Source organism: Phocoena phocoena, chromosome 4 (genome assembly GCF_963924675.1).
Source record: "Phocoena phocoena chromosome 4, mPhoPho1.1, whole genome shotgun sequence".
Lineage (NCBI taxonomy): Eukaryota > Metazoa > Chordata > Mammalia > Artiodactyla > Phocoenidae > Phocoena > Phocoena phocoena.
Window position 1 is genome coordinate 111,761,568 of NC_089222.1, and position 24,560 is coordinate 111,786,127.

Consider the following 24,560-nt stretch of genomic DNA (forward strand, 5'->3'; position numbering starts at 1 on the left):
TCATAAAATCAACTATTGCCAAAGACTAACAAGTATCTGTGAAACAAAGGAGCTTTGAAATTATTCTTTGATTAGCTTGCTATATCAAAGGTCAAGGAGTTGCATCCTTGAGTGGTGGTGGAGAGCTGTGGAAGGATCATGAACAGGTTTGCTCTTGCTGGCTTAGTACTGCTGTTGCTGTAGTGAAGAGAAGGCCATTTTGAACCGGTGGGTCAGACATATAACATGGCGTGTCATAATAGTTGGAAAAAATCAGCAAATTATGATAAGAAGGATTTATACTTCAGAGCAATACTCATTTTTGTGTATAGCCATTATTTTTCTGGACCTTTCTACTTGTTTATGTGCCTCTTTCATTCTCTGCTCACATTTACATCTATATTAAATTTTTATACCCTTTTTTCTCTTTTTTTCTTCATTTACTCCTCATGTAACTGGCTGTGAATGAATCTGAATCACATATTTATGTTAGTGACAAGTCAGAATGCCAAATTTGAGCTATTTGTGGCTCTGTTGTGAGCAATTTACATATTTACAGTCTCCAACATCTGCTTTAAAATATTCTAATATTATAATTCTTTCCAAAGTCGGTTTCACCATTAGCAGTCAACAATAGCAACAATGAAATACATTGTGATGGTAAATGATAAATTAAAACAAACCACCTGTGTGCAAGAGGGCTCTAGAAAAAGGCAAGTTAAGATGTCTAGGGAAGTGGTGCATTGCTGCAAGCTCCATGAACTTCCTGTGATACATCCAAGATTTTATAAACTTCGCTAATATACCAATAATATGGGTGATAACAAGAGAAAGCAAAAAACAAAAACAAAACAAAAGAGGAGAGAACAAAAATTAGAAAATAATTTGAGAGGCAGGGAAACATATGGGCTATAATCATCCGTACATTTGCTGTGTCTGTGGATAAAATCTGACTTTAAAGTTTTTTTTGGCTTTGAGAGATGTTTTGGATGGGGGGAAAGTCAGACGGATCTGTACCAGTGTCCCAATCCTTCACTTATCTGTTCAGGTGATTTTGGAAGAATCATGTAAAATCTCTTGTTTCGGTTTCCTCATCTGTAATTAGAGGGTGATAACCCTTAGTGTAAGTGTAAAGAAAAAATTAAACATGACTATATGGATAAAGCATTTGACCCATTATCTATTCTCAGTAAAGGATAGTTTCCTGTTCTTTCTTTATCTCCCCAGAATGCAAACTGCCAGCAGCCAAAGGGGAGAGGGAATCATCCTCAGGAGTTAGCAGATACATCATGACTCTGACAGTTATCGCGTGTTGCACATTGTTTGGGCGTCATTGAGTATTGTAGTTGGAACTGTTCACAATGACAGTTCTACATGCCAATGAAAAAGCAAATGTCTCAAACCTATTCAGTGGCCTTCAGTGCAGGTTGAAAAAGGTATTGAAAATGTAGTTTGGGAGGGATTTTCTGAAAGGGAGAAGATGGTATAGCCCAAATAAGCAGCTTTTTCCTAAATGCCTGATTTAATCAAAGAGTAACATGTAGAATTTATATTTCTTAAATAAAAATCTCGCTCAAGAACAGTTTTCAGCAGAAGCACAGTGGATTTAACTAGATAGTGTCTCTCCTTACTTTCCTTTCATACGGTGCAAAGGTTTTTTTTGTTTTGTTTTGTTTGTTTTTAATGTGGTATATCCCACAATCTTTGTATAATAGAGGAATAGACCATAGTGTTTAGGTTGCAGATTCCCTCTTACTGTAAAAAAATAGTTTGGCATGGGAGAGTTTACCACTGATCCAGAAAACCATTGGTGGTTGTATAAGTAGTGACCTGCTGATATTCAGCAGGTATCCAAATTAGTGATTTTCAGCAACAAAAACTGATTTTGGAAAAAGTAGTAGACTTAGTTCCAAGGGACTTGAGGGGCTAACATAAAACTAATCATAGATGAACATGACTATAACATTCCTTGCTTAAGACATAGTTTCTTATATATGATCCCTGGGTGTCCAGAGAAAGCCTCTCAGAGGTCATATTTGATTAAAATCTGCTTGACATTTGAGCTTGGGTTCAACTCGGGCAGAGAATTCCAGGCAGAGATGCGAAGTCCATATGGTTAAGATGAGCTTGATTGTGCTTGAGGAACAGAAAGAAGGCCACTGTAGCTGGCACTTAGTGGAAGGGAGGAAGTCACAGTATTAGACTGGTGCTTGATTGTATCAGACCTTGTAGCCAGGACTATAGAGTGGATTTTATCCCAGGTGAGATGGGACTTATTTAATAGGTCCAGGTCACTCTGACTGGGCAGGATTTTGACCTGAAAGTGGGTCATTAATCTCAACCCGACGGCACGCTGTACATATACAAAATGCCTGGGCATTGATAACTATATATATAAAACTCTGGGCGGGTGACTTTGACAATTCATCCTATGTCTTTATATATGAAAAAGAATTCTGAAACCATGGAAATTTAAGATAATTTTGGGACCTTTTAAAAAAGTTAATTTTGGGGCTTGCCTGGTGGCGCAGTGGTTGAGAATCTGCCTGCCATTGCAGGGGACACGGGTTCGAGCCCTGGTCTGGGAGGATCCCACATGCCGCGGGGCAACTAGGCCTGTGAGCCACAACTACTGAGCCTGCACGTCTGGAGCCTGTGCTCCGCAACAAGAGAGGCCGCGATAGTGAGAGGCCCACGCACTGCGATGAAGAGTGGCCCCCGCTTGCCACAACTAGAGAAAGCCCTTACACAGAAACAAAGACCCAACACAGCAAAAATAAATTAATTAATTAATAAACTCCTACCCCCAACATCTTCTTTAAAAAAAAAACCTCCCCCAAATAAATCTCTAGGCCCATGTGTTTAAAAAAAGAAAAAGTTAATTTTGTAAGCATAGGCTAAATTCTCCTCAAAATTTTCGCCAGATATCTGATATTCTGAGGAGCCTAAGCTTTTATTCCCCAGGACCTGCATCCATTGCAGATGTGAAGTTTCTTCTAATCTATTGTTTTATCTTTTACAAATTTGTCAGTTTGCCTTTTACTTCAGAATATATTTGTGTTCATTTTACTACAGTTAGCTCTTTAAGTTGCTGTCAAGAGGTAGATGTGCATAGTAGCAAGCTACTTTGATTCTGCAATAAGAAACCTGAGTTCAAATTCTGACTTCAGCACTGGCCAGCTGTGTGGCCCCGTGAAAGTTACATATGGACACTGGTAAAATGTGAGGGTTTTTTTGGGTTTTTTTTGTGGTACGCAGGCCTCTCACTGTTGTGGCCTCTCCCGTTGAGCACAGGCTCAGCAGCCATGGCTCATGGGCCCAGCCGCTCCATGGCATGTGGGATCCTCCCGGACCGGGGTATGAACCCGTGTCCCTTGCATTGACAGGTGGACTCTCAACCACTGCTCCGCCAGGGAAGCCCAAAATGTGAGTTTTAATTGCAGGGGTTAGCAAACTATGGCCTGCGAGCCACATCTGGCTGCTATCTGTTTTTGTTAATAAAGTTTTATTGAACTACAGTCATGCTTACTCCTTTACATATTGTCTGTGATCTCTTACAACCTACAACAGCAGAGCTGAATCATTGAGACGTAGACTGTGCGTGGCCCACAGAGTGTAAAATGTTTATATTTGGCGCTTTACAAAACAAGTTCGCCAATCCCTGTCGTAGTGCACACTTCTGAGGGTTATTGTGGGAATTCCATGGAATAATTCACACAAAGCTCTTTGTACAAGGTCCAGAATTTAATAAGCATTCAATATATATTTATAATTACTAGAATTTTTAGAAATTCATTTTGTTTACTTCACAGTAATCAGGTCAAATTGACTCTTGTGAAGATGCACCACTGTTTGTGTGTATTTTTGTATATCCTTGGGGATAAAATTGCCTAAGTTTGAGAAGTCTGTTCTTTGAGTAGTCATATTTTGGTGATGCTTGCCCATTTCTGCATTAATAACAGTCCTGGTTATTGGAGGTTCTGTTTTGCCCACTAATCTGTCCTTGATATGAATATTATAAATTATACATATGTAAAAGTTCTTGGCTATTTTACAGCAATATGGGTAGATTGTTAAATTAATCATTGCAGAACCCTTTGAAAATCTAGGCAGCAATGTGCAAATGCAAAATTTATAACTGGAGCAAACAAAAAGAAGCTGATGATTCCTTAAGGATACTGATGTTTTTGTGGTTTCTTTCTTTTATTGTTGTCACCAGAGATTTATCTAACATTTGGGGAAATTTTCAATATTTAATCATAAGCATTTTTATTCCAATGTAGGCTATATGTGGAGGCCAATCTGAATTTGTTCTAACTAGAGGCTGGATATATATATATATATTTTTAATTGGGGTATATGTTTAGATGAATGCCCATGTGTGTTAAAACTTAAACAAATTCATGCATTAATAAGGAAATATGATTAGTGAAGAGTTTAATGATTTTACTTTTCATAGTGGTAAACATGTTGTAAAAGGCCCCTAAACAAAGATTGTAAACTGTGGGGAAAAAGGAAGAAGATAATCTTATTTGAGCATCCCAAGTAAATAATTTCTTATTTAGTTTTCTTCGTGAAAATATCTTCCTAAATGCCTACATCATACTAATTACATAGCCACTTTTGTAGGTATCTGAAGTACCTACAAAAGTATATTTAAGTTACATTTATGCCAGTGTAGTCAAGAGTTTTGTTCTTAATTTCCATTTCCTATTTCAATGACTCTGAAAACACAGTTTCCTAAGTAATGTATACTAGGTTTTTTGGGTTTTTTTAACTACTTCAGAGTTAATGTTGGATTTTATTTGAGTTTCTTAGCTTTCTATGTACCTTATTAATTCAGTTCAGGTCAATTTGTTTAAAATTAATTTTAAAAAGGTATAGGACATGATTCCTACCACATAGACATTTATTGTTGTGTTGGGAAGACTGGTTACATGAACCAGTTTATCTCCTATTTTCTTTTACACTAATTAAGGAATTGTCAGGAAGATTCTGTGAAGCTTATGCTGAGACTTGAGTAATAGGTAGAGTTTGGATAGGAGAGGAATGGGTAATAGTTCTTATATTTGTTTTTTTTTTCGGGGGGGGAGGCTGAATGGTTGTGTTTTTGAGTGTGTGTGTTTATTTTCCCCTATCATCTAGAATTCTATTATTGCCTAAAACACATTATTTGATGTAATAAACCTTTAGGTCTGGATTATGTTAGCATATAGTGGCATGATTCAAATTATTTACTCTGTATCCTGAAGCTCAGAAAATTTTTGATCTTGAATTAATCTTTCACTTTAATAAAAGGTTTATTAAATCCTAAGTTAGAAGGAGAACAAATAATCTAATAACTTCTTGTCAAAACTTATCACTCAGGTTCAGAGAAGTTATGTGCTTATACTGATTTTTACAACATCAGATGGAATAGTTTTCTTGACTCCTAACTCAGTGCTATTTGTGTGTGTGTGTGTGTTACAAATGCTTCCTTGATGTTCATTAAGTGAAGTCTGACAATTTTCTCGTAAATTGCATCAAACCAAGGCACTTGCTTTCTTTATTTTTTCAAAATTAGTAAATATATTTATTTATTTAATGATTTCAAGCAACAGCTAGTTTTTTGATAGCCTTTCACTTTTGCCTTATCAATGACAATTTAAAAGGAAGAGAGGCTGACAAGAGAGAAAAGGAAGAGAGAAAAAGAGGTTAGAAAAGAAAAAAGAAGGGAAAGAGAAGAAGAGATCATATGGAGAGCTAGTTTAGGAATTACGGAGCCACACAGAGCAAGGGAAAAAAGGAATGGCTTCTTAAGACTGATAGAAAGAGCAAAGTCTCAGCTGAAGGGGGCAATAGTTGGGACAGGATTCAAGAAAAGTGTGAGCCTTAATTGGGAAAGAGACTATAGCATGAAGTGGGAATTTTCCAGAGATGTATCTTGCTAGAAAGAAAATTATCCCAAAGGTATTCTCTTTAAAGAGAAAAATTCTGGCTAATCACTGTGCCTGAGTTCGGGCTGCGGCCACTTCTCCACTCTCACCCCACTGCCACCCTCAGAGGTGCTGGATCTGCAGGTCTGTAGCTAGTGGTGGGCACAGGTCTCTGTTCTGCAGGATGGGGTTATTAAAGTTATCAAGAATAAGGCCTACTTCAAGAGATACCAAGTGAAATTTGGAAGAAGACGAGAGGTTAAAGCTGATGACTGTGCTCAGAAATGCATGGTAATCCAGGGTAAAAATAAGTACAAGAAACCCAAATATAGGATGATAGTTCGTATAACCAAGAGAGATATCATTTGTCAGATTGCTTATTCCATATAGAAGGAGATATGATAGTTTGTGCAGCTTATGTTCATGAACTCTCATGGAAACATTGCAGAAAGCACTGATGGTCAACCTGGTGCCTTCACCTGCTGTTTGGCTGCAGGGCTTGCCGGAACTACTACTTGAAATACTACCTGAAGGGAGCTGTGAATGGAGGCTTCTCTGTCCCTCACAGTACCAAAAGACTCTGGTTATGATTCAGAAAGCAAGGAATCCATTAACATGTGACCTCCATGCAAAAGGAATCCATTGCAGAAGTACACTGGAAGCACATCATGGGTCAGAACCTTGCAGATTGTCTGTGTTACCTGACTGAAGAAGGTGAAGATGCTTCCAGGAAATAATTCTCTAAATACATAAAGAACAATGTGACTCTAGACACGATGGAGGAGATTATAAGAAAGCTCATGCTGCTGTAGGAGAGAATCCAGTCTATGAGAAGAAGCCCAAGAAAGAAGGTTAAAAGAAGTAGAACCATCTCAGAATGTCAAATGCCCAGAAGAAAGACGGAGTAGCTCAGAAGAAGGCAAGCTTCCTCAGAGCTCAGGAGTGAGCCGCTGGGAGCTGGTAAACCAAACCACAATTTTCTATGAAGGTTTTTCAGATAAAGACAATAATAAACTTATTGACCAAGCTAAATAAATAAACAAACAAATAAATAAAATAGAAAAATTCTGGAGAAATGTGATTCAAACATTTCAGAAGTGAATAGCTGAGTATTATATGAGAGGTTCAACCACACAAAATTATCATATAAAAAATGTTCATCTCTTATTTTTTCATGCTCTCACCGCCGTTTATGTGACGGCTAATTTAATAAATAGCTTTCCACAAAATCTGATTGTGTTGACTGTATTAGAATTGATTTTTAAAGGAGGTCACATGTTAAAGATTACACTATAGAACTGATAGTATGTAATACAAAGGTATTCTTGCTATGCCTGTCAGAAATGGATTGACAGCTTTCCTGAATTAAATTTATGGTTATTTCCAGTAAGTTTGAATGATATATTATCCAATTTATCCTGTAGACCTCCACCTTTAATAACATTTTTTTGAGTAGCCTAGCTTCATATTTTCCACACTAGATTAACAGATCCTTTCTCATTATAGTGTCGTAGTACTATACTTTTCTTTGTGTTATTAATCACTATTGTAATTAAATGCATTTGTGTTATTATTTGTAAAATGTCTGTCTCTCCCGTTAGTCTCTAAGCTCCATGAAAATGGGTGTTGTATGTTTTCTATTCATGACTATAACCCCAGCACCTAGCAGTGAGCCTGGCACAAAGCAGGTACTCAAGAAATATTTGTTGAATGCACCAATAAGTAAACACCACACTACTCCAGAAAAAATAAATGCAGAATTAAAAAATAAGGCTCAAGATGGTGGCCATGGAAGTCGGAATCCTCTAAGGAATGTGTAACAACTCAACTGCTGAATCAACTAGAAAAAAAAACAGGCTCATTTTGTTTTGATATTAGCCAAAACGTGCTTATCTTTAAGAATATTTATTTTCAATATAAAAGAATTACAAGTATTATAACACATTGGTCTATTCCAATTTATATTTAATTTACATGTAAACAAATACATTTAAAATCTGTTTATTATCCAATAGATGCTCCCCTTAATCAATCCTTACTATATATCAAACACTGCTAACCACATTATACACATTATCCTATTTAATCCTCTTTCAGGAGTGTGCTGAAATTATCTTCCATTTTACAGTTGAGAAAACTGAGGCTTAGAGAAGTTAAGTACCTTGCCCAAGTTCATACAACTGACATGACCACATGTTGGAGCTATGAGTATGTGGTTTTAAAAAATTATTGTACCAAGGAAATTGCCAAAAACAAAAATTAACTTATACATGGTCATGCTGAATGTAGCACTATCCAATTATACTTAAGGGTTGAGGTTTTGGACTCAAAAGGTTGAGTTCTACCTGTACTTATTAGCTGGGTGACCCTGAACATTTTAACTTTTTAAACTCTCAGATTCTCCAGCCATGAAACACACTTGACATTACAGCCTTGTTAAGTGAGACTATGTAATGTGTGAGTTCTAGAAGCCAGTAGACATTCAATGAATTTGAATTTCTTTTTCTTTTCTATATAACAACTATATTCTCCATTCTGTTCTATTCTAGCCAGCCTGCTAAATGCTAATTCCCTTTGTTTGTAGGAATGTGTACAAATAGACATTAAAGAACTATATCTTATTTAACAAGGTTAGTGCAAATTTGAAAACTGCTGAAGGAGTGATAGTTGAAATTTAAATATGATTAATAGCAGCTTCCCATACAGTTTTCCTCAATTTCCCACCCCCAGAACACACACACACACACAAAGCACACACAGGCATGCACATAACATTTTCTGAAGAACTAGGTGCTTCTTTTTTCCCTTGCCTTATCTCTATCCCTATACAACTGGTATTCCCCAACTCATCTCCTCCCCAGAGTGCTTATCCATTTTTGGTCTCAGAGTACATTGTTGCATTGCAACTGCCTTAGTATTCTAAATATCTGTAACTTTATATAAACTATAATAGTATTTTTCTTGAATGTTGTCTTAAAATATTAATTATTTAGGGGTGATAGTCAAGGAAAATCCTCTTGTAGTCAATATAGTCTATAAAATCATAATTATTTTGGACTAGAAAAGAAAATTAATTCCCAGATGCTTTATACTTGTTTATCTACAGATCTTTGTTCTCCTTCACTTGTATTTTTCTCATTTATTTTTGATGCTGTCTAGATGTATTTATCTTTAAGTTACCTCAAGTCAATCTTTTGAAATGAAGCTGGTTAAATATAAGTAAATAAACATTATATATCTAATTACAAATTTTAATACAGTAATGGAAAATTATCAAGTTTATGAGTTATTTTTCTACAATAGAAATATTATAATAGTTCACTTAAATATCAAGAGCAATATTATTATTAGAAATAAATTAGAAATAAATCAATCAGAAGAGAAAAATTGAAAAATGAGAAATATGTAAATAGTTAATGTTTCCAAACTTTTACCATTAAAATAAGCTTTTAAAATCTGATTACCAATTATAGTTTAATATTTGCCAATAATGTATATCTATATATGTTTAAGTCACTGTCAGTTTTGATCTGGAGCAATAATTATTTTCATTCTATAGGTAAGGTTGAATTTTTAACCTTGTTTGGAAAAGATGGATGTGTATCTGTGTACCTGTATGTATGTATATGTAATTAGCTAACCTATAGTGATTTGTTCTGTAGAAGAGCAATGCCTTGTTCAGATGAGATATGTAATAATTTCATATAATACCTCCCCTATGTTTCATTATAGAGGATGATTTAGCTTGGCTTTGCTTTCTGGACCTTGAGATGCTCAGCTTTTTTGCGCCCTCTACTTTGAAAAATCTAAGTTTTGTCCAAATTTTAATAGTATATTTGATAAGCTCTAGTGCTTTGAAAAATCACCTTTGGTAACAATCTTTATGAGAAAGCAAAGAAATATAAACTGATTTAAAAATAAATAGTATGGGGCTTCCCTGGTGGCGCAGTGGTTGAGAGTCCGCCTGCCGATGCATGGAACACAGGTTCGTGCCCCGGTCTGGGAAGATCCCACGTGCCGTGGAGCGGCTGGGCCTGTGAGCCATGGCCGCTGAGCCTGCGCATCCAGAGCCTGTGCTCCGCAACGGGAGAGGCCACAACAGTGAGAGGCCCGCGTACTGCAAAATAAATAAATAAATAAAAATAAATAGTATGAAAACATTAATTTCTTAATCATTCAGAGTAATTAATCATTATCAGAGTGGGTTATTAGTTATTTTAGATTTATCTCTTTTTTTGTATCAGACTGAAAATCTTTCACTTTTGTTTTCACTGCTGGTCCCTTACCACTCTACTCCCCACCCCTATGCACACACATACACAGGGACAAACACACTCCCCTCGAAGTTTGCATTTTTCTCATCTTACTTGAGCAGGTAACCAAGCTTGTTAAGAATATAAATTTAGAGAAAAGAGAGACTTGAACATTTCTCGAGTATTTTTTTTTTTTTTAGGAAAAGTATAATTGGAAACATTTAGCATATGAAAGTATAATATGCCATCCTTTCCTACTTATTTCCTAGAGAATACCTGATTAAACTTACAGATAATATAAATAGAGGTAATTTTAATTCAATATTTAATAAGCTAAGTACAATTTAGGCCTTAAGGGGAAGAAAATGTTTTATTGTAATAATGAATGTAGATAACCAGGACTCAGTGGATATAATATGATTAAACAGTATATTAATTTAAATAAAATAAAGTTGTACAGGTTGAAATAAAAAAATAACGTGATATTGAAAAGAAAACTTCAAAATCATATTTTATAATAAAAACCCATTTCTGAAATTTATATTATTACAGATTTTTAGTAGTTGAATTAATACTTTGTCTCATTAAATTGTGTGCTTCTTGCTATCTAATTTTGTTTGAAATTAATATATACAGTCGCCTCAATATACTGTCTAAAGACCTAGGTACATTTTGTTATAGATGACACAATATGTTGTACGAGATATGAATAAGCACTTTTTGCACTTTTTGATGCTTAAAATTTTTCTCAATCAATTCCAATTGACTGACAGTATAATTTCTGTTGACAAAGTAAAAAGCAAAACTATAGCATTTTCCCTTTATTTAGTTATATTAAAATTATACTGATAGATGAGTTCTTTTTTATTTTTAAAAATAGAGTACGTAGTAAGATATTACCTGCTTTTCAGTATCTTCCTTTAAAAAAATGTTAGTTTAAAAAAAAAAAGTTAGTTTCCTTTAAAAAGAGTATCTTCCTTTAAAAAAAATGTTATTGTGATTGTGATTCAAGACTCTATCCTTCTATTTGACATGCCATATTTTTCTATAAAAGAAAAAGTCTCAAAGTACTTTCTTTGTTTAAGGTTAATCTGCTGCCTCAGTTGAAATACCCAGATCAAAACATGTAACTTTTGCTTTATGGTTTTATGATGTACGTTTTAATAGCCATCAGCTTCAAAGACTTTGTAATAGCTAAGAGGAATATATAATTTTTCTTCATATTTTGATATTTGGCCACTGCTTAAAAATGTCTCCTATTTATTTGTATGCAATATTAGTGGGGTTAGTAACATCCAGTGGACTAAGTGGCTGATTTTGAAAATTCTAGAAGTTATTCAGGGCCACAAATAAATACATTAGGCAAATAGTTTTGAATTACAAAATGTAACTTCATCTAATAAGTGTGGTTACATCTGATTATACTTTCTTGCCAAGAAAATTTGACAATGTTTTATTTCATTATAAAGTTCATTGGCAGAATGTGAAACAAATCAACAGTTTCTGATTTTAGGGATATTTCCTAAAAACCTTAATATTGGAATTATCTGTGTGACAAAATTATCTTAATAAATCGTCATTCCTTGATTACAGGTTGAATATTTCAGACATCCAAACCAATTAGACTGATTATTTTGATTGCCAGAAATCCTTAAATTTATATATTTCTCATTGATATATTCAGTTTCTATATCAGACACCTGTGATTTCAACATTTTTAGTGGTTTATGATTCACAGGAAAGTCAGCGCATTTCATTATCTTTTTCTGGATTTTAGGGATTTTGTTTTTGCTTCATAAAATATATGAGTAAGCTAATCAATCGATCTTAGGCAGTATATATGACATAGTATTTGTTTCTAATTTATGTGTTAATTGGTTTAAGATAGAAAGCTAATAACTAAAATAGGTTACTTCTCAAATACATTCAAGCTGGTTCCTAAGTATATATTTGTTAGCATCAAATTCTTCCAGTTGTTTGGAAACTAGGCTACTTTGTGGTTTTTAAGGACAGACTTTAAAAGCCTTGTGTCAGTGGAATAATCTTAAAATCAAAGCCCCACCTTGTCTGCTGTAACAAACCAAAGTAAAACTGTACTCTTAAATTCTGCTTTATATTTTTATGGGACTCTAATCAACTGGATATATTAACTGTGTCATGGGCTGTCTGATGACATTTTGAAGTAGAAAAAGTAAATTGCCTTTTCTATCGTACCCTTTGCCAGACGTTTTCCTACTTTGACTCAAGGCAAACCATTCAATTGAGATGATTCAGTTCATTTATTACTACAGAGCACAATGAGTAATATTTGTAATTCAGTCATAATTTGGAATATATCCTAACTCTTCTTTTCAGCCCCTCAAAGAAGGAAAAATGCAATTTATGGGTGCTGAATTTGAAATTTACGATAGTAGGATTAGTAATAGACGTCTTTCAGAAATCTATATTTTCACTGGTATATATTCCTTAAGTTTGTTCTGGTGTTCTATTTAAAAGGCAAAGCTTAGATTCAGTGAACGATTTCATTCATGTATAAGCTTAATAATTGCATCGTACATGTGACTGCTGAAAAGTAGGGTGCAAAACAGAGTACCTCAGCTGGAGGTCCTTTAGATTTAGATTTTTAACATATATTTAAGATTTCACCAGCCCCCAGTAAAACTCCTGAGAACTGAGTCTCTCACGAGCTTCCCTGGTAGATGACATTTCACAAGTGTTGTGAGTTTGTTGTCAGAGGAATTAAGTGTGACTCTATCAGGAGAGGGCTACTCTTGGAAGTTTACACCTAGACTCCTTTGAACTTTGCCCCATGCACCTTTTTCTTTACCGATTTTGCTTTCTATCCTTTTACTGTATGTAATAAATCATAGCCATGAGCATGACTATATGCTTACTCCTGTAGGTCCCCTAATGAATCACTAAATCTGGATGTTGTCTGGAGGGCTCCCGGCACAGCTTTCCTCTTGTAATTTAACTTCAGTGACCTGGGATAAATATATTTATATAATAATTAAATACATTGTTAACATTAAGTTAGATGTTTACATAGTGTAAGAAAAAAAAAAGAAAGCTACATCTTTATTCCAGTGATACTGTAAACCCTCTAAAACCTGCTGTTTTTCAACTTTGAGTTCTGGATTGTGTCCATGCAATTACTCACGTGTACGGTCTAGTTATTTAAGGACTCAGACCTCAGTCTTCCTGGTTCTCTGTCTTGTTAGGTCTTGAAAGCCCCAATTTTTGTGATCTGAGTGCAAGCAACCTGTGTTTTAAATTAGTTTTATTAGGACACTGAGTTTATAGAGTGAATTTATCTGTCTGGATTTATCATGCTAAAATGATAAGAGAAAATTTGGACTACAGAAATATTAAGAACATAATTATGAGTCTGTCTTTCCCCCTATTTCCTGCACTGGTAGTTTATTTTTTCTTGAACAGCAAAGGCTATTTATTTATAAAATGTTACCTTTATAAGATCAATTTTTTTACTAACTTTTTAAAATAATCTAGTTTTAAAAAATATGTATAACCAGAGAATTAATACTTTTAACTTTTGCTTTCTATTTACTGCTACTAACTTGAAAATTTTAGATGTGATTTTTTTCCTGAATGTATTTACCAAAATTTTGTTAAAAAACAAAATGTTCTAGAGTTTGTTTCTTTACTATTTTCATTCTAGATAGTTTACTCCCCTGTATAATTTGTGTCCAGTTGACCGTTGAACAACTTGGGGTTTAGATGCACCTACCCCTGCTCAGTTGAAATCCACATCTGCTATCTCTGCCTCAAAAACAAAGTAATTGATAAATGACTCACTCAAGCTGAAACAGTTTGGATTAGAATCAGGACCCAAACTATAGTTCTTTTGATTCCACATATTGTGATCTCTAATTGAACACAAACTTTTCCCCACAGTTCGCTAATTTAAAGATCTGTAAAATGAAAATACAGATACTATACTTATCGAAAAATATCCACATATTAGTGGACCCACACTGTTCAAACCCATATTGTTCAAGGGTCAACTGAATCTCTTTTCTTTCTCCACAGACTACATATCTATTTTATGTTTTATTAATGATTTACATATTCATAAAATATAATAAAATGGATTATTTTGAAAGCACTACAAATTTGATTTGTTCCTATCTGTTTAATCTTGTGGTGATTTTTTAAAAGAATTTTTATGTTGTTTAGACTTTGTTTCAGGTTAAGAGAATTTTAGAGGTCCATAGGATAGAATTTAGTATTTTTTTAACCCATTTGAACTTTTTAATTATATGCTCCATTTTCATTATTGTTTCTTTTCTGGTTATCACAGGAAATTCTTTTTCTATTTACTCATACCAAGAATCTGTCTACTCACATAGTTACAGCCAAGTATGTTAAATATAGTTTTATAACTCCTTTTGGTCAAGAAGAAGATAATTTAAATATTGTAATAACAGGAATCAGTAGGACATTTAGTAACTCCGCCCTTAATCAAGTATGTGATATTGCACAGTACTTTCTTTTTAATAATTAGATTCACATCACCTTCTTTTCTGCTTTTTATTGAATTGCAATATCATTGGCTTTTTTGCTTCTTTTCTCTTACTTTATCTCTGTAGATATTAGGATGCAGTTTTCACATTTGAATGTGTTTACCTGCCTAACATAAATGTCTAATATTTATGTTAGAAATTGACAGTAAATGTCCACCAGCCCAAGATGGTGTTGTAAATGAGTCAATAGGGTTGGTATGAAAATGTGGCGTTGCAGGTACTGGAAGGAACCAGAAAGTACACGTCCCATCTTCAGAAATTCAAACTGAAAATTGAAAGTACAGTTGTCCTCAACATCTGCAGAAGATTGGTTCCAGGAGCCCCACCATATACCAAAATCCACAGATGCTCAAGTCCCTTATATAAAGTGGCATAGTATAATGAATACTGTGGTCGCTTTGTATCCAAGGATGCTAATCCAAGAATATGGAGGGATGACTGTATATTTATTGAAAAAAAATATAAGTGGACCTGTGTAGTTCGAACCTGTGTTGTTCAAGGGTCTACTGCCTTCTGCAAGGTAAACAAAACAGTAATACATGTCAGATCAGGCCCAGAGACAGTCTGTGAACTCTGGTTTACATATTCTTATCTTCATACATCTACCCAAGATATTTAGTTTTTAAACAGGTTTTGTTCCTACTCTGAGGTATTTTGGGCTAAAAATAACTTTCAGTTTGTCTTTCAGAAGTAAAATATACATTACCAATCAAATGAGAAAAGTATGACCTTTTCAAAATATTGTTTAGAAAGGATTATTGATATGCAAATTTATTCTTTCTGAAATATTCATATAGCAACCTTGTTAAAAAAAAAGTATAGACATGCTTCCTTTAAATTTTGCAGTGAACCCAAAACTGCTCTAAAAAATAAAGTTTATTAATTTTAAAGAAACTTCAAAAAAATAGAGCAATTTTGATCTATTCATTTTTTTGTTAAACAGAATTTTTTCTCTTTAAACCCTAAATGAATATGCATTAATAGAAACATTGCTATATTCTACCTTCATCATGGCTTGGACCTAACAATCTAGAACCTACAGGCTCCCTTTCATATCAACTGGATTGCTTGGATTTCTGTTTTTTTCTTCATTTCTTAACTTTGAGTAAGTTTTCAAAACTCACAGTAACTTATTTAAAGCAGTTAATTACCAACGATACTCATCTTGCCCCAAAGTTTTGATTTACAATTCTGGAGTTGATTGTGATGACTTAATCTCCACTTATGTCAGATGGCTCTTTAATATATAGAAGGTTAAAAAAAGTACATAAATTTCAAATGGGTTAAGGAATTGTGTACACTATTACTGCTTTGTCATTAAGCTAAATGAGGTATTAAAGTCTTAAGACCACAGTTATAATGAGATAGAGAACTCAACCATAACTGTATGACTGAAAAAAAAATACTAATTGATGATGCCTTCTTTTCAATTGTCCAAAATAGCCTTGTTTCATGTGGTGTTTTTAATTGAGTTATAACAGTTCTTTGTTTTCTTTCTGTTTTTATGGATATAGGACTCTTTAACTTGTAGAACTTTTTACTTTATTAAACGTGTATATTCTAGTAATTAGATCTCCTTCTTTTACCCTCACAAAACAAGTCCAATAAGTATAATACTGCTTATCATATGGTTGATTTTAAAACTCTCTTTTTTCTTTTACTTTTTATTCTGAACTATATCTGTTTTAAACTGTAGAATAAGGAAATATTTTAAGCAAACACTGAAGGCTGAAAGCAGTTTCTATTGATAATGAAATTATATTTTCTGAAAGGAGAAACTACGTAACTGTGGTTATATTACATGAAAAATCATGATGAAAATTCAGAGATAAGTGACAGACTTTGTGTTTTTGTTTTTTTTTCCCTTTTTTTAGTACCAATACTGTGTAGTAATCACTGTATGTTTGCATTGAACAAGACAGAGTCCCTGCACTTTGGACCAGACTGACACATTTTTTCCTTAGGTTTTTCTCAGATATTGAGTGATTTTGCAGCTAAAGAAATTTAACACATTTTCCTATTAGAATGAATTTCATCAAACAAATGAGGTAAACCTTAGTAGTTTTCTGTTGTTTATGTGATATATTTCTTTGAACATCATGATTCCTAAGAGAGAGATTTTGATTTTAATTATTACTCTTAGCAAAGGATGTATAAGAATTAAGGAAAATACTATATATATTATGCTTAAATATATATTTATCTAATATTTTAGCTGGGAAGTTTTAAGATTTCTTCTGTCAAACTTAAGATGGTGGTTGGAAGAATATGGATTTGATGGATTTCGTTTTGATGGTGTTACATCCATGCTGTATCATCACCATGGAATAGGTAGGTAACCTGATACATTACAGATGTAACTAATGATTTTATTTTATTTTTTACTGGAAGATTACAACCAGGCTTGGGGTTCAGATATGTTGCTGCAGTAACCATTATTGTTGGATTGATTTTTTATTAGTTCCATTGCATATGTCTTTTCTCTGATCACTTCTGATCCCTTTTTGGCAAGAGACTGGGTCAAATACATTTTATAAGTAAATAAAATATAATGATTTTCTTTGAAATATACTACTTAATAATATGCTCTCTTTAATATGTAGCATTCTTTTAAAAATGTTTTTTTAAGGATACCATTTATTACAGCACCCTCAGGCTGTGAACATGAGAGCATTTGTAATGAAAAATAAATAACAAAAATAATAAATGAGAACATTTGTTAATGTATGGGTTCCTTTGCATATTAAACATTGAAGAAACTATGTATATTTTAAATATAGATGTGCTCAGTTAAAATTAAATTGTAAATTAATCTTTAATTAAAAATATGGATCAAAGATCTTCAGTTAAAAAGTTGTACAGAGAAGTGGGATCACAGAATCCTAATCCTTCAATTGATAACATGGAGAATAATTATTATTTTTTTAATGACCAAATATTTACTGGCAACAACCAATCCAAAAAATTCACTTTAGAGTATAAATCAAAAAGTGGCTGCCAAGGAAAGATGCTATATTCAAAGTGTGCTGTTAACTGCTCTCAGTCAAGATGCTGGCCACATGAAACATTCCTAGGGAAGAAGTTGAATCTATAAGACATGACAGGTTTCATTGATATCTTCCACTTTGGAGAGAAGCTGACTTAGGGGATGAAAAAGGCAAGCAAGACAAAATTCAAAAAGATCCTCTCCTAGATTAAAACACCTACATGCCCCAGCAGAACCTCGCTGTGCTGAGGGCTAGGTATTTTCCAAGGAATTGTGGAGTTGATGAAATGAACTGAAATCCATGGATATGGGATATGCTTTTTATGGGTACAGGGTCCAAGAAATGGTAAAGAAAAACATTCTGAGTTACTTAGCATACTTTCCCACTTTGAGATGAGGATAATAACAAATACTGAGACAGTAGACATTCTTCAAGATGGTGGAGTAGAAGGATGTGCTCTCACTCCGTCTTGCTAGAACACTGGAATCACAACTAACTGCTGAACAATCATCGACAGGAAGACATCGGAACTCACCAAAAAAGATACCCCACATCCAAAGACACAGGAGAAGCCACAATGAGATGGTAGAAGGGGTGCAATCACAATAAAATTGAATCCCATAACTGCTGGGTGGGTGAATCACAAACTGGAGAACACTTATACCACAGAAATCTACCAACTGGAGTGAAGGTTTTGAGCCCTACGTCAGGCTTTCCAACCTGGGGGTCTGGGAACGGGAGGAGGAATTTGTAGAGAATCAGACTTTGAAGGATAGCAAGATTTGATTAGAGAACTTCGACAGGACTGGGGAAAACAGAGACTCCACTCTTGGAGGGCACACACAAAGTAGTGTGTGCATCGGAACCCAAGGGAAGGAGCAGTGACTCCAATAGGAGACTGAACCAGACCTACCTGCTAGCCTTGGAGGGACTCCTGCAGAGGTGGGGTGTGGCTGTGGCTCACCACGAGGATAAGGACACTGGTAGCAGAAGTTCTGGGAAGTACTCCTTCGTGTGAGCCCTCCCAGAGTCCGCCATTAGCCCCAACAAAAAGCCCTGGAAGTCTCCAGAGTTGGGTCACCTCAGGCCAAACAAACAACAGGGAAGGAACCCAGCCCCACCCATTAGCAGACAAGGGGATTAAAGTTTTATTGAATTCTGCCCACCAAAACAACAGCCATCTCTACCCACCACCAGTCCCTCCCATCAGGAAACATGCACAAGCCTCTTAGATAGCCTAATCCAACAGAGGGCAGAGAGCAGAAGCAAGAAGAACTACAGTCCTGCAGCCTGTGGAACCAAAAACACATTCACAGAAAGATAGGATGAAAAGGCACAGGGCTATGTACCAGTTGAAGGAACAAGATAAAACCCCAGAAACCAACTAAATGAAGAGGAGATAGGCAACCTTCCAGAAAAAGAATTCAGAATAATGATAGTGAAGATAATCCAGGAACTAGGAAAAAGAATGGAGGCAGAGATTGAGAAGATGCAAGAAATGTTTAAAAAAAACCTAGGAGAGGGGGCTTCCCTGGTGGCACAGTGGTTGAGAGTCCACCTGCTGATGTAGGAGACGCGGGTTCATGCCCAGGTGCGGGAAGATCCCACGTGCTGCGGAGCGGCTGGGCCCATGAGCCATGGCTGTTGAGCCTGTGCGTCTGGAGCCTGTGCTCCACAACGGGAGAGGCCACAACAGTGAGAGGCCTGCGTACTGCAAAAAAAAAAAGACCTAGAAGATTTAAGAACAAACAAACAGAAATGAACAATATAATAACTGAAATGAAAAATACACTAGAAAGAGTCAATAGCAGAATCACTGAGGCAGAAGATCGGATAAGTGACCTGGAAGACAGAATGCTGGAATTCACTGCTGCAGAACAGAATAAAGAGAAAACAATGAAAAGACATGATGACAGTCTAAGAGACCTCTGGGACAACATTAAATGCAGCAACATTGGCATTATAGGGGTCCCAGAAGGAGAAGACAGAGAGAATGGACCCAACAAAATATTTGAAGTGATTATAGTCAAAAACATAGCTAACATGGGAAAGGAAATAGCCACCCAAGTCCAGGAGGTGCAGAGAATCCCATACAGGATAAACCCAAGGAGAAACACACTGAGACACATAGTAATCAAATTGGCAAAAATTAAAGACAAAGAAAAATTATTGAAAGCAGCAAGGGAAAAACGACAAATAACATACAAGGGAACTCCTATAAGGTGAACAGCTGATTTCTCAGCAGAAACTCTACAAGTCAGAAGGGAGTGGCATGACATATTTAAAGTGATGAAAGGGAAGAACCTACAACCAAGATTACTCTACCCGGCGAGGATCTCATTCAGATTCGATGGAGAAATCAAAAGCTTTACAGACAAGCAAAAGCTAAGAGTATTCAGCACCACCAAACCAGCTGTAGAACAAATGGTATAAAACTTCTGTAAGTGGGAAGAACAAGAAAAGAAAAGGAACTACAAAAAACAAACCCAAAACTGTTAAGTAAATGGTAATAGGAACATACATATCAATAATTACCTTAAACGTGAATGGATTAAAAGCTCCAACCAAAAGATACAGGATTGCTGAATGGATACAAAAACAAGACCCATATAAGCTGTCTACAAGAGACCCACTTCAGACCTAGGGACACATACAGACCGAAAGTGAGGGGATGGAAAAAGATATTCCATGCAAATGGAAATCGGAAGAAACCTAGAGTAGCAATAGTCATATCAGATAAAATAGACTTTAAAATAAAGAATGTTACAAGAGACAAGGAAGGACACTACATAATGATCAAGGGATCAATCCAAGAAGAAGATATAACAATTATAAATGTATATGAACCCAACATAGGAGCACCTCAATACATAAGGCATTTGCTAACAGCTATAAAAGAGGAATTTGACAGTAACACAATAATAGTGGGGGACTTTAACACCTCAACACCAATGGACAGACCATTCAAACAGAAAATTAATAAGGAAACACAAACTTTAAGTGACACAATAGACCAGAGAGATTTAATTGATATTTATAGGACATTCCACCCAAAAACAACAGATTACACCCTCTTCTAAAGTGCGTGCGGAACATTCTCCAGGATAGATCACATCCTGGGTCACAAATCAAGCCTCAGTAAATTTAAGAATATTGAAATCATATCAAGCCTCTTTTCTGACCACAACGCTATGAGATTAGAAATGAACTAAAGGGAAAAAAATGTGAAAAACACAAACACATGGAGGCTAAACAATATGTTACTAAATAGCCAAGAGATCACTGAAGAAATCAAACAGGAAATCAAAAAATACCTAGAGAAAAATGACAATGAAAACACGACGATCCAAAATGTATTGGATGTAGCAAAACAGTTCTAAGAGGGAAGTTTATAGCTATACAAGTCTACCTCAAGAAAAAAGAAAAATCTCAAATAAACACTGTAACCTTACGCCTAAAGGAACTAGAGAAAGAAGAACAAACAAAACCTAAAGTTAGCAGAAGGAAAGAAATCATAAAGATCAGAGCAGAAATAAATGAAATAGAAAGAAGGAAAACAATAGCAAAGATCAATAAAACTAAAAGCTGGTTCTTTGAGAAGATAAACAAAATTGATAAACCATTCGCCAGACTCATCAAGAAAAAGAGGGAGAAGACTCAAATCATTAAAATTTGAAATGAAAAAGGACAAGTTACAACAGACACCGGAGAAATACAAAGCATCCTATGAGACTATTACAAGCAACTCTATGCCAATAAAACGGACAACCTGGAAGAAATGGACAAATTCTTAGAAAGGTATAACCTTCCCAGACTGAACCAGGAAGAAATAGAAAATATGAACAGACCAATCACAAGTAATGAAATTGAAACTGTGATTAAATATCTTGCAAGACACAAAAGTCCAGGACCAGATGGCTTCACAGGTGAATTCTACCAAACATGTAGAGAAGAGCTAACACCCATCCTTCTCAAACTCTTCCAAAAAATTGCAGAGGAAGGAACACTCCCAAACTCATTCCATGAGGCCACCATCACCCTGATACCAAAACCAGACAAAGATACTACAAAAAAAGAAAATTACAGACCAATATCACTGATGAATATAGATGCAAAAACCCTCAATAAAATACTAGCAGACAGAATCCAACAGCACATTAAAATGATCATACACCATGATCAAGTGGGATTTATCCCAGGGATGCAAGGATTCTTTAAAACACGAAAATCAATCAACGGAGTACACCATATTAACAAATTGAAGAAGAAATACCATATGATCATCTCAATAGATGCAGAAAAAGCTTTTGACAAAATTCAACACTCATTTATGATAAAATATCTCCAGCAAGTGAGCATACAAGGAACCTACCTCAACATAGTAAAGGCCATATATGACAAACCCACAGCAAACATCATTCTCAATGGTGAAAAACTGAAAGCATTTCCTCTAAGATCAGGAACTAGACAAGGATGTCCACTCTCACCACTATTATTCAACATAGTTTTGGAAGTCCTAGCCATGGTAATCAGTGGAGAAAAAGAAATACAGAATGGAAAAGAAGAAGTAAAACTGTCACTGTTTGCAGATGACATGATACTCTACATAGAGAATCCTAAAGATGCCACCAGAAAACTACTAGACCTAATTAATGAATTTGGAAAAGTTGCAGGATACAAAATCAATGCACAGAAATCCGTTGAATTCCTCTACACAAATGATGAAAAATGTAAAAGAGAAATTAAGGAAACACTGCCATTTGCCGTTGCAACAAAAAGAATAAAATACCTAGGAATAAACCTACCTAAGTAGACAAAAGACCTGTATGCAGAAAATTATAAGACACTGATGAAAGAAATTAAAGATGATACAAACAGATAGAGAGATGTACCATGTTCTTGGTTAGGAAGAATCAATATTGTGAAAATGACTATACTACCAAAGTAATCTACAGATTCAATGCAATCCCTTTCAAATTAACAATATAGAACTAGAACAAAAAAATCTTAAAATTTGTTTAGAGACACAAAAGACCCCAGATAGCCAAAGCAGCCTTTAGGGAAAAAAATGGAGCTGGAGCAATCAGGCTCCCTGACTTCAGACTATACTACAAAGCTACAGTAATCAAGACAATATGATACTGGCACAAAACCAGAAATATAGATCAGTGGAATGGGATGGAAAGCACAGACATAAACCCACGCACCTATGGTCAACTAATCTATGACAAAGGAGGCAAGGATATACAGTGGAGAAAAGGCAGTCTCTTCAATAAGTGGTGCTGGGGAAATTGGACAGCTACATGTAAAAGAATGAAATTAGAGCACTCCCTAACACCATACGCAACAATAAACTCAAAATGGATTAGAGACCTAAACATAAGACTGGGCACTATGTAACTCTTAGAGGAAAACGTAGGAAGAACACTCTTTGACGTAAATCACAGCAAGATCTTTTTTGATCCACCTCCTAGAGTAATGAAAATAAAAACAAAAATAAACAAGTGGGACCTAATGAAACTTCAAAGCTTTTGCACAAGAAAGGAAACTATAAACAAGACAAAAAGACAACCCTCAGAATGGGAAAAAATATTTGCAAACGAATCAATGGACAAAGGAGTAATCTCCAAAATATATAAACAGCTCATGCAGCTCAACATTAAAAAAACAAACAACCCAATCCAAAAATGGGCAGAAGACCTAAATAGACATTTCTCCAAAGAAAGTATACAAATGGCCAAGATGCACATGAAAAGCTGTTCATCATCACTAATTATTAGAGAAATGCAAATCAAAACTACAATGAGGTATCATGTCACACCAGTTAGAATGGGCATTATCAGAAAATCTACAAACAACAAATGCTGGAGAGAGTGTGGAGAAAAGGGAACCCTCTTTCACTGTTGCTGGTAATGTAAATTGATACAGCCACTATGGAGAACAGTATGGAGGTTCCTTAAAAAACTAAAAATAGAATTACCATATGACCCAGCAATCCCACTACTGGGCATATACCCAGAGAAAACCATAATTCAAAATGATACATGCATCCCAATGTTCATTGCAACACCATTTACAATAGCCAGGTCGTGGAAGCAACCTAAATGCCCACCAACAGACAAAATCCTCCCTTTTCTTCAGAGGGATTGAATAGGAGCTAGCTAACGTTAAGATCTTTTAGTGTGACAAAAAATGTATCTAAAACAAAATTTATGAATCTCTTTGGTCTCATTTTTTATTTTTTAATTTATTTCTTTTATTTATTTATTTTTTGGCTGCGTTGGGTCTTGGTTGCTGCGTGCGGGCCCTCTCTAGTTGTGAAGAGCGGGGGCTGCTCTTAGTTGTGGTGCACGGGCTTCTCATTGCGTGGCCTCTCCCATTGCAGAGCACGAGTTCTAGGCACGCAGGCTTTAGTAGTTGTGGCACTCAGGCTCAGTAGTTGCGGCTTGCGGGCTCCAGAGCGCAAGCTCAGTAGTTGTGGCACACGGGCTTAGTTGCTCCACAGCATGTGGGATCTTCCCGGACCAGGGATTGAACCCGTGTCCCGTGCATTGGCAGGCATATTCCCAACCACTGCGCCACCAGGGAAGCCGGCTTCTCTTTGGTATCATTTTGCTTCATATTTCTCCTGTAAAATTTACTTCAAATTAAATTAAAATTTTAAATCACAGGGTTTTTGTTTGTGTTTGTAAAACAAAAATTGAATTGCAGGATTGTCTGAACTTTGAATGTAGATATGGAGTACTTTTGTAAGTTAAATCATATAATTGCTGGCTCATGACATTTTGCTATGATAACAAAACTGATATCAACCATCTAATTGGTGGAGGCATTTGTGCAGAGTTAAGACTTACATGCTAACATGATGCATCCATATTGGTT

General features: G+C 35.3%; 1 protein-coding gene and 1 pseudogene across 1 annotated transcript in view; both read left to right on the forward strand.

The window, feature by feature from the left end:
- Nucleotides 1-24,560, forward strand: part of GBE1 (1,4-alpha-glucan branching enzyme 1) — a 298,444-nt gene that overhangs the window by 186,014 nt on the left and 87,870 nt on the right. Inside the window, exon 8 of the mRNA XM_065876297.1 lies at nt 16,907-17,022. Within this exon, the coding sequence (XP_065732369.1) occupies nt 16,907-17,022 (116 nt within the window). The remainder of the gene's footprint in view (nt 1-16,906; nt 17,023-24,560) is intronic.
- On the forward strand, nt 1,341-6,929 carry LOC136122582 (large ribosomal subunit protein uL18-like; annotated as a pseudogene).